The sequence below is a fragment of the Aulostomus chinensis genome, chromosome 14, assembly GCF_037954235.1.
Source record: "Aulostomus chinensis isolate RoL2024-O1b breed Wild chromosome 14, RoL_Achi_v1.0, whole genome shotgun sequence".
Classification (NCBI taxonomy): domain Eukaryota; kingdom Metazoa; phylum Chordata; class Actinopteri; order Syngnathiformes; family Aulostomidae; genus Aulostomus; species Aulostomus chinensis.
The window spans coordinates 26,782,257-26,793,945 of record NC_141333.1 but is presented as its reverse complement, the minus strand read 5'-3'; the positions used below and the strand labels follow the sequence as shown (position 1 = coordinate 26,793,945).

The following is an 11,689-nucleotide window of genomic DNA, read 5'->3' as shown; positions in this document are numbered from 1 at the left end:
CAGCCCATTTCAAACTTGAATGAAAAGCATGCGGTTGCTTTTTAAATGATTGGAATTTATATCGAGTCATTATACAACTGTTGTATTGGGATGGACAATATAATAATAATTATATGCCATTTTTATGAGATGCTGCAGTTTAGCGAAACATTACATCAAGATGTCCCTTTAGGATCACAGCGTCATGATCACCACTAACATTGATCAAAACATCTGGGTTACATTCACAGTTCGTACTTTTCACAGCCCACACACATTTCGGTAATGTTTTTATTCTTAGTCAAATTGTTCTCAGCTAATGTTGGCTAGCTAATACTAGTTTCTTATCTCGTACAACTTTTTCATTAACTCGTTGTTGCAGCTGAAAGAAGTTCTCAATCATTTATTGTTTTTTTGATTTAACATCAATGCTTTTATTGCGACTTTCATCGTGGACAACAGATCTCTTGCTGCTTGTGAAAATACAGCTTCCTTTGACAAACATCCAACCCAAGAAACTTGAGGTGTGATGCTTCGTTGTAGCTGAGGCATGTAGCTGATGGTCATATATCTGTTCCTTTCCGGGTGTGCACACTCCCCTTCCTGCCCCAGCAGGGCCCTGTGCCCTGTTAGCATGTGCTTTAATCCCACCACAAGTTAATAGGACTTTCTAAGGCTCTGTAGATGGGCTGTTTGATTACCCCAACATCTGCCATCACAATAAACATTATTAAAAAAAAAAGTCCAAAGCATTTCTTGTTCAAAGAGAATTAATCTGTCTGTGGTTTACAAATCTGTTCCTTTATATTTTTTTGGGGGGGGGGGGGCACCAAAGCTTGCATAGAACACAATTATTAGATATAAGAGTGGAAACTACAGCTTGTGGTTTAAGGATAATGATGCATTAGAGCTGAGCCAACTGCTGGAAGTACTCCTGCTGCTGAAGGTTAGGTTCTACCGCAGGTCAGGTGATGGCGAAGCAGATGGGCATCAGTGGTGAGCTTCAGTGACTACAGCCGTGGTGGTGTAAGAGTACGGACTCAGTAATAGAGCCAAGGTGTAGTGGCGATGACCTTCAGCATGCGCTTCAAACACAACCTGCACACACACATAAAAAGCTCTCCTTGTAAGTGCATCCATTTCCCTCTATCAACACTTGGATGAAGGCTGGTTTCATCAAAAAGTTGAAAAAAACACATTTTTAAGAGGAGGGATTTTGAAACATAACATTGATTTGATATTTGTGTTTATTTGTTTTTGTTCCTCACTTCTATCTGGCTACTTAAATGATGTACCGTAGAAAATAAACAATAGTTTTAAGACTGGAGGGACTCCAAGCCCCTGTTGGATATCTGGAAATGAGTGCATCCTCTGTCCAATGAAAGTGCTCTTAAGTCACAGGTTCTCTGCACCACCATAAAGTTGATCCACCCCCACTGACTTGAGGAGCTGGTGATTTGCTTGTTTTTGCACCTAAACATACAGTACTCCTCCACATAGCAACCTCCATCAAATGACAATGGAAGTGTATTGTATTCACTTTGAAGCAGGACATCAGTGTCCTCCTGCTGTTTACATGATCAGCTGCTCTGATCAACTCTGTTGACCAGTAAACTAAAAGGTCATTTATAGCCATAGATTAGATGGATATACTTTAATGCATAAAAAACAAACATTGTTGCTTTGCTCTCTCATGTTGACTTTGCGCCAATGAGAAGATCATTTTAAACTCTGTCCTTAATAATATGTGCCTTGAGGTCCATTGAGAGGGGAAAAAAAAGACGATTGCGTAACCAATCTTGCTGCTCTATTTGATTAAATTGATTATTGATTGCAGGGACAGTGAGGACAATCACATCAAGGGTGTCCAGGTGGTTATTGATGCGAGTGGTCATCTGTTGATTCTTACAACGCATGTGTGCCTCCATCACCTTAAACTGCATCAGTTGTGAAGTTTGCCAACATTTTTTTTCTACTAAAATCAGCTTATACTCTAAGGGTTAAGGGTCAACCCCCTGCTCCTTATCAGTTGACTTAAAAGCACAGAGCCAAGATCACAATAAATCCATTACAAAAGTAATTCTTCTAATTTTTTGAAAAAAACTGAACACAATTATCAAAATGTTTTGACAGACTTGATCTTGTTGAAGCAATGCACCTTGATGTGTGATGACCAGAAAGAGGCTGAGGTGATAACAAATGACTTTTGGCCCACTTCATCCCCATGTAGAAGACAAACAGTAGATTAACAAACAACTGCTTCACCATACTAATGCAAACACTGATGACACTCATACTTGCTCTAGAATAACCTTGTGCTCATGTACCATAGTCAGGGGATATCAGCTGAGCAAAGATAGATTGCACTCTCAAATAGCTCAGTCGTGTGTTTCTACCTGCTCCTCAAATGAAGTGGGTCCATCATCTCAACATCCATTCTTCAGATCCACATCAAACAAAGCATGTATATTGCTGGAGCCTCAAGTTTGACATTTGGGTTCTGAGGGGTCTGAGATGATGACAGTCAGCCTTTTGGATAGGCAACATAGTCTATATGTAACTATATGCAGTAATCAAAGCTGTCAGAGATTGTCAGGAAGACTTGGTGACATCACACAACCCATGGCCACGCTGATCGAACAACAACAACAAGCTGGGATATGTATGTGGTGGTAATAACTTCCAAGTTCCTATAATGTTCATTTTTTTAAAACCAAGAAATAATGTTTTAAATGCAACATCCAAAGTACATTATAAAAGATGCTGGCCATTTCAAATAATGTTTTCAGTATATCAACTGTAAACCATGAAATAATGGTATTTTTGCAACAGATCCCAAGGTCCCTTTGAGATTGAAGTCAAGACCCTTTGATCAGATAGACAGTCCACTTGTAAAATAACAGGGATCTAAATTTAAGGAATATGTAACAGAGAAGAAAGACAATTGCTTCAACCTAGGAGGAAACACTGCAACATTCTCCCAGCCCACTGCAGCATAACAACACCAAAAAGGCCAAAGATAGAGCATCTAAAAATATTTCCTGGAACACAATGACACTGAAAGCTAGTTGAAGTGCATATGAATCATACATTTTGTGGGATGACTGCTTTTACCATTGTCGTCACATTCTTCAACTGGCATCAAGTCGCTATCCAAAAGTGCATCAGCTGCAGCATCTGACAGTTACATTACCGATTATTCCATGTATTCTCTTGGCAGTTCTTGCCAACCGTGTTCTCTTGGCCTCTCATGTGGCAGTCATAAATGTGCTTGTTTTGGTGAGTGTTTCTTGGCATACTATTCTTTGAGAAACCACACAGCAAGACTACTGAGAGAGCAAAGACACAACTGAGAAACCATCACAGCGTGAGTCATTTTTCTCATTCAATGGCATTCTCAAGGGTCTTAATTTACACACTTCCACAGGTACATAGTACATTTTATTTGATCTGTTCCTGAGGCCAGGACCTCAGTTTCAGAGCATGTCAAGTACCTCCTCTTCAGTTTCAGTGCCATTTTCATTCCTTAAGCTCTTCTTGAACAGCTGACTGTATGTAGCAATTTGATTGTTTTTATTATGCTAATTTGTACAAGAAACCCAAATTCATCAGCCCTTTATTGCTAGTGAGCTATGAATACTTGAACCTGTAGGTCAGGTGTGGCCTTATCTTTGGGTGGAAACTAATGTTTGAGGAGTTCTCTTATGTAATTTGACAGGTGATTTCATGGATGAAATGGGAGGAATGTCTGAATCATGCAGTCACATGATAACTTTGCAGAAAAGCCCAAAAGAATGGTGTTATCCTTTAAATCTGTGTTGCATGTTGTAATCTTTAGTCACTCTGGGTTTCCTTTTAATTTGCTCTCTCAGTTCTTTGTTGGAGTCATTTAACTTTTGTGATGAAGGAAGTGAAAAAAGTCCATCCATCCATCCATCCATCCATTTTTCTACCCCTTATCCTGTCAACAGTAGTGGTGGTGGTGGTGGGGGGGCTGGAGCCAATCAGCACAAACCAGGAGGAGCACTGCTACTCCTGGAACCAAGAGTGAGCAATCTGATGCACACTCCTCTCCAGAACCTCCAAATAGACTTAACCAGGAAGGCTGAGGAGTGTGATCCCACTGTAGCTGGAACACACCCTCCAGCCCCCCCTCTTAAAAAGGGAAACCTCCACCCCGGTCTGGCAATCCAGAGGCACCGCCCCAAATGTCCATGCGATGCTGCAGAGTTGTGTCAACCATGACAGCCTGACAGCAACCTGACAGATCTCGTCCACCCCCGGGACCCTGCCACCGAGGAGCTTTTTGATCACCTCGGCAACCACAGACTCAGAGATGGGAGAACTCACCTTAGAGTCCCCAGGCACTGCTTCCTCATTGGAAGACATGTCGGTGGGATTGAGAAGGTCCTTGAAGTATTCCCTCCACCAGTCCACAACACCTCTGGTTGAGGTCAGCAGCACACCATACACGGTGTTGACAGTGCACTGTTTCACCCTCTTGAGATGTCAGACGGTGGTCCAGAATCTCTTCAAAGATGTCCAGAAGTCATTCTCCGTGGCATTGCCCCCTCCCATGTCCACCTTTTTTGCCTTGGCACCCGCCAGAGCTGCACACCACATAGCCTGCTGGTAGCTGTCAGTTGTCTCTGGAGTCCCACAGGCCAAAAAGGCCGATAGGACTCCTTCTTTAGTTTGACAGTATCCCTCACCGCCGGTCTCTACCAGTGGGTTGTGGGATTACCGCCACGGCAGGCACTGACCACCTTACAGTCACAGCTCCCATTGGCCGCCTCAACAATGGAGGCACGGAACATGGCCCACTTGGACTCAGTGTCTGCTGACTCCCTCGAACATGGCCAAAACTCTCCCGGATGTGGGAGTTGAAACTACTTCTGATGGGAGACTCCGCCAGATGTTCCCAGGAGACCCTCACAATACTTTTGGGCCTGCCAAAATTGAAGCCAACTCACCACCAGGTGGTGATTAGTTGACAACTCCTCCCTTCTCTTCACCTGAGTGTCCAAGACATATGGCCGCAAGTCCGAAGTTGATCATCAAACTATGGCCCAGGTTGTTCGGGTGCCAAGTGCATATGCTGAAACCCTTCTGCCTGAACATGGTGTTAATTAATTGGACAATGTGTGATGAGCACAAAGTCCAATAACAAAGCACCACTAGGATCAGGTTCCAGAGCCGTTGCTTTGTGTGAGGTGAGTCTGATTATATTTACCTGGAACTAGTCAACCTCATGCACTAGCTCAGGGTCCTTCCTCACAAGAGAGGCCGGTTTCTGCAGCTGAGGATTGGACCGCCAAGGTCTCTACTCTCGGCTGTCATCCATCCCACACAGCACCCAAACCCTTTGGCCACTCCCATTGTGGGTGAGCCCATTGGAGGGGGGACCCACATTTTTTCTTTCAGGCTGAGCAGGGCTGGGCCCCATTGGTGCAGGCTCTCGCCGCCAAGCCCTGCCCCCAGGCCTGGCTCCAGAGGTGGGCTCCAGAGGTGGGCCCCAGGGACTGGCGTCCGGGCAAGGGCAAAACTCAGTCCAGAGTTGTTTTTCTTCTTTGGGGTCTTTTAAGATACTCCTTTTCTGGTCCCTTCCCAAGGACCTGTTTGTCTTTGATGACCCTACCAGTGGCATAAAAGCCCCTGACAACTTAGCTCCTAGGGTCACTGGAACACGCAAACTCCTCCACCGCAATAGGGTGGTAGCTCAAGGAGGAGTACTTTACATTATATTATACATTTAGTAGATGATAAACTCTTCAACAGAGCAGGAGCGCAGGCTCAGCAGTTCATTCAAAAGGTGACAGCAGAGTGTTGTGTCAGGATGCCTCAGGACAGACAGCTGTCTGGATTAGCAGGGGAACTCCAGGATACATACCGGTACATTTTGGATTGCTGCTGATATCACTCACACACACACACACACACACACACACACACACACACACACACACACACACACACACACACACACACACACACACACACACACACACACACACACACAAACACGCACATGCATTTTGCATGCTGCACCACCAGGTCACACTGACTATGATAAAGTATGAGGGAGGAAAAAAAGGATTGAATAAAAAAGAGAGGCAGGGTATTTTTTTCTTCATTATGCACTTTGGAAGAAAAAGGTTTGAAATGTCAAAAAAAGGAGAAATGTTGAGAATAAAATCAGAGACAAGAAGTTTTCTTTCCATCATGCATTTTGAGGTTTTCTTCTCATCAATGATTTTGAAATAATTGGAAATGTTAACAAAAAGGTGAAAATGTAGGGATTAAAGTTGAATTCATTCAGAAGAGGAAGATTTTTTTCATAGTGTATATCCAGAATGAAGACGAAATTTTGCGGATAAACTTGAAATGTGGAACATTTCCAAATTTAAGTTGACCTTTTGAGACCATATCAAACAGCGCATGTGACTGCATAGACAAAATGTGCTGCATAGATGGATCTGTGAAATTGTACCTCAGATCAGCTTAAGGAACAAATACATTTTCTTTTCTTTATGAATCTATAATGCAAAATGATTTTAAAAAACATCTTTCTCTTTTGGCTGCACGGTGGTGCAGAGGTTAGCACTGTGGCCTCACAGCAAGAAGGTTCCGGGTCTGAGTCCCGGCTCGGGCGCGGGATCTTTCTGTGTGGAGTTTGCATGTTCTCCCTGTTAAAAGGGTTTTCTATGGAGTTTTTCCTCAGTCGATGTGAGGGTCTAAGGGCAGAGGATGTTGTTATGATGCCATGTGAAGCCCTTTGAGACAAACTGTTGGTGAAAACGGGCTATACAAATAAATTGCCTTGCCTTGCCTTGCCTTGCCTGTGTGGGTTCTCTCTGGTACTCTGGCTTCCTCCACAGTCCAAAGACATCAAGAGGGGACGAGGCTGATTGATACTCTAAATTGACTGAAGGTGTGAATGGTTGTTCGTCTCTGTATGTTGGCCCTGCGATGGACTGGCGACCTGTCCAGGGTGAACCCCGCCTCTCGCCCGTCGATGCTGGGATAGGCTCCACCCCCCCGCGACCCTTACTAGTAAGGAATAAGTGGAAGACGACGATGGATGGATCTTTCTCTTTTGATTGATTTAAATTATTCTTCAACGTCTCCACTTTTTTTCTTGAAGTGCATGATGGAAATATAAATTTTCCTATTTTCAAATCAACTCTTCACATTTTGGTTGTTTTTTTTCCCGTCATTTTGACGATTTCTCAAAATGCATAACAAAAGACACCATGGCTCCAAAACATTTACATTGAACCTGTGATCATTACTAAGCTGTTGCTCTGCAGACAATTGTTATTGCTTAAATTACTTTATTTTTTTTAAAAAGAGCACCAAAAATAGTAACTACTACTCACATCAGCCACTTCATGGAAGGGTTTACTCCCTTCTTTCTTCCAGTAAGTCTTGGTATCAAACTGAACACGATACACGCCTGCCTGGAAGTCCTGCTCTGTTGTCAGGTTATGGACTTCCCCAGTGATGTCTGTCATTCTGCAATGAGAGAGAGAGAAGAGTAATCCTTTATTGATCCCTTGAGAAATTGGAATTACACTTTAATGAAATTACACACTAATTGCCTGATACAGCTATCAAACATAATCACAATTAATACTGGTTGAACGCAATAATGGCACACATCAGAATTACAAAGCACGCATACATTTGATTGTGTATGTACGCTAAACTCGAGCAGTCCGTTGTCCAAATGGAGGCAGAGTGAGTGTGAGGCATCGCAGCCTGCGCTGCGCCACCGAGCCTGGGGGATGGTATGCAGCCAAGGGCTCAGCGCTGCCAACCAGGGGAGGTGGAAAGGGCACAGGCAGGATGGGGTGGGGGGAAGGGGAAGAGGATGGGGGAAGGTCAAATCAAGCAGTGAGGACAGACAGACAAACATATGACCACTGGTAATGTGGACAGACACATATACATGTCATCACCTTCTTAAAATAATTGCCTGTTATTTTTTGACATTCTTTTTTTGCCTAAAACAACTACTTATGATGTTTTGTCTCTGTTTTTTGTGTTTTCTGAAAAACTTGAAAAAACTAGATTATTTATATAATTATATAAATACTCTATTATAATAATAATATTATATTAAATTAGATTATTTTAAGAAGGCGACGATATGACTGCTGGCAGTGAGGATAGACAAATGCAACGAGGACACACACGTACTTATAACCCCTGATAATGACAGCAGACATACATGCAGTGAAGACACAAGCACACGCATATGACCCCTATTCTAATAGCTTCATCCATACCCATTAGCTATCTGTGTCCATCCACCATCAGCAGCCCTGCGATGTACTGTGAGTGCAATTGGTCCCGCTGGTGTCCCTTTCACTGCATCTAGGATTTTCACTGTCAAAGGACACTTTGTGTCTGAGCCGCCATGTTTCTCCTGCTGGACAAACATAGAAGTCGAGGCACATTTTCACACTTTTACCATTCACCTGAATTAGAATTTCAATATTTGAGCTCTCACTAGACCTTTGAAAACCAATAAAAACCACCCTGACCTTTATCCATTTCTCGTTCCTACGCACATAAATGGCCTTGTTTATCCAAGAGGATCCAACCACCCGACTTTCATGGTTGGTAACCACAAGGTGCGCAAAGTCCACACTAGAAATTGAGTATGGATGGCCTTTGCATGTGAATGTTGCTGCATGTGGGTTCTAGAGATCTGCTACTCCTGTAGTTCTTCTTAGTTAACATCTACAACCACTAAATACCACATTACTTTCTCTTGCAGTTATCTGACTTTTACCAAAAATCACACAGAAAAGAATGTACAAAACATTTACTTCCGAAAGGAACCCAGCCTAATCCTGGTCCTGGTCCTAAGTGTTGATCTGTCCATTGATCAGTTTCTAACAGTTTCAGGCTGCCATAGACCCATCTCATCCCTACTGACACATTCTTCCTTAATACAAATTTTTGTTGTGTTCCAGGTTTTCGTTTTGCTAGTATTACCTCAGCAAACCAGCCTTGCTTTATGATGGCATGCGTTTGGTGGGTGAAAAAGCAAATTGTGAATTCGCGCTGTTGGTCGACATAGACAAACCTCCACACTACTTTAGCCACACCATCCACTTTTATGGCAGTGAAACACGTCAAACTAATTTTCTACAAGATCCTCACTATTTAATTACTTCCTGATGCTCATTAGTGGAATACACAACATAAGGTGGAGATTTCCTCTGCATTCGATGGTTATTTGATAGTGCTATAGCTAAATCTAAGGAGGTCACTCCATCACTCAGTATCGTTCCTCCTTCCAGTAGGTGACTGTTTTAGACCCTTCCACACTGATCACCTTGTAGATAGTGCTATCTTCTTTATAGGAAGGCGCTTTGTAAGGTTAGGGCAGCCGATGACTCCTCATCAACCAACGGTGTACCCCTGATATATGTTTCCATTAGGCAATTCTAATGGGAACCACAAAAAACATGTTTCATGTATTCAGCTTCTTTCCAACAGTAAGCATGAGAAAGCTGGCCACTACTGCTATCTTCCCTCCCTTGTATTGACAGTGTAGTAAAGATAAACAGAGCAGCTTTTACATGCGAATAGAGAAGTACTGACAGGTCAATGTTCCGTGCTTGCCTTCAGGTCTGCTCTTTACTGTGATAGTTAGGAAAGTGAGTATGTTTCAGTTTTGTGAAACAACTGAATTTACAGTAGGTGTTGTTGATAGTATCCATCAGTCACTCTCACTGATTGTAGGTGCGTTATGAGGGTGTGTTCAGGAATATCACGTTTCATTCTACTCCTTCTTGGAGAGAACTTTCCATTGGCTCGGTATTTAAATCATCATTCTCCTGGAAGGTCAGGTTAGTTGAATAATCTAATCTGAACGATAAAATGAAGTTAAACATAAAAGCCCTGCGGTAGACCTTCTTATGTATAGCTAATATTCAACTTTGCATATTCATAACTGTACATCTCATTGTTCTACATGAGGGATACCACCACTCTGGTGTCAGTAGAACTTTCATGGACTGCTATGTCAAAGAACAGTTTTTTGGAGCTGAAACATATTCAAGTGTCACTTACTGAACAATCCATTCTCCTGGAGTATGACGTGATAATTCCTGGAAGATCCCCCCCCCCCCCCCCATTGTTCTATAAGCCTTTGGACAGAGATCTAAGCCCTAGGGCACTAAAGCTTTCTGCTTAACACGATTTGCAAGTAATTGTTTTTAATCATTCATTTCTACATTTACTCTTCAGTTGATCTAACGGTTGATTAACAGCATCATAATGATTTCAAACCCATAAGAGTACATTGTTGTACACAGTCTTAATTCGCCATATCTCCTGTTGTCTTAACGATAGACAGATTCATAGTCTGCAAATTAATTAACCAGCTTTCCTTTGGATGTAGCCTTGTATTATAGACTTAACTATTATTCCTCCTTTTTGCTAAGGATCATGGTTTAGGATTGTTTTGGAGACAAGTAAACAGATCTAGGTCTCTCCTTGTTTTTAATAGTTCATCTTGTGCCAACACCTTTTATGTGAAGAAAACGTTTGTTTATTATTATTTGTGGTACCTGCATACATGATTGCTGTTGTTAAGTTTTCGACAACAAACCTGAAAGTAAGCCTTACGATACAGAAATTGACGATCATCAGATATATAATCAAGATTCTTTTAGAAGAGATTATAACTCCTGCAGAATATCTGTCAATCTTAAGATCTAAAAATGTGAACGTCAACATCAATCAAGAGTTGCTTGGTTGCCATGTATAACAATTCAAGTCTCATCTTCACAAACGGACAAATTGTACACATATACTCACTGTTGGGGTGGAGTCACAGAGTAAAGCAGCAGAGGCTAGAAGCAGACACAGCACTGGTTGAAACATGGTTGGCTGATGGAGCAACAGATCTAACTGGTGACCGCCTTCTTCTTCTGTCCTCTTATAACTGCAGACACACCACCCTCCACCCCCACCCCACTTGCCTCCAGCTCAGAGGCTCACATCATCACTTAGACAATGAATAACTTTGTCTAAAGCTCTTGCTGACAACTGAATAGAAACATGAAACAACATCCTCATCCACTCGTCTAGTAAACACAAACATTCACCACTCATTTAAACTTGATCTGGTACTGCTTGTTACAGATGTACATACACATATACTGTACACTGTTTATACACATACACATATATTCAGTGTATACAGTATATGTTGAGTTCTGTGCACTGTCACAGTTCAGTCATTCTGTATACTTCAGTTCATCCACCTGAGGCAACAGAGAGAATTGATGCGCAACTTCAACCTTAGGGAGTATTTCATAGGAAAAAAAAATCTAAACGTGTTTTTTTTTTTTTTTACATTTCTGTAGAAGATCCTGCAGTTTGTGCTTTGTAGCATTGGGCTAACATGTTAATGGCACACAATATTAATTACTGTATTCATCAACTTCACATAGTTTTGGGTGCATGATGTTGAGTTGTGCTAATGTAACAGTAGCATGAGAAAACAGTCAAACATTCACCCCTCTCTGGTACTTGTACACTCATACAATGCACTTTATTAACATAAGCTGCTTGACATCCACCTTATCATGCTCGGTTGTACAGCTTCTGTTTAACCAAGCAAACAGAGAAAAAGTAGGTAGCAAGCTTCTGCGTTTGGCTGACTGTTTCTGGATACATTACAGCA

The 11,689-nt window shown here is 42.1% G+C and overlaps 1 protein-coding gene across 2 annotated transcripts; it reads right to left on the bottom strand.

The window, feature by feature from the left end:
* Nucleotides 1-287: 287 nt before the first annotated feature.
* On the bottom strand, nt 288-10,901 carry ttr (transthyretin (prealbumin, amyloidosis type I)). 2 transcript variants are annotated; one of them, XM_086223957.1, is made up of 4 exons: nt 10,819-10,901; nt 8,271-8,413; nt 7,359-7,494; nt 288-1,077 (listed from the first exon to the last, which is right to left on the bottom strand). In XM_086223957.1, the coding sequence occupies exons 1-4, from the start codon at nt 10,882-10,884 to the stop codon at nt 970-972; spliced, it is 453 nt and encodes a 150-aa protein (XP_086080083.1). In that variant the 5' UTR covers nt 10,885-10,901; the 3' UTR covers nt 288-969. The 2 variants fall into 2 exon arrangements, with proteins under 2 accessions (XP_086080083.1, XP_086080084.1); XM_086223958.1 differs by having other exon boundaries at nt 8,271-8,410.
* Nucleotides 10,902-11,689: the final 788 nt, after the last annotated feature.

Coding starts and splice junctions, on each gene's coding strand:
- ttr (XM_086223957.1), bottom strand. CDS start 10,884: ATGTTTCAACCAGTGCTGTGTCTGCTTCTAGCCTCTGCTGCTTTACTC. Junction 8,414..10,818: donor TCTGTGACTCCACCCCAACA/GTGAGTATATGT, acceptor ATGTTTGTCCAG/CAGGAGAAACATGGCGGCTC. Junction 7,495..8,270: donor TGGACACAGATAGCTAATGG/GTATGGATGAAG, acceptor CTCTCATTGCAG/AATGACAGACATCACTGGGG.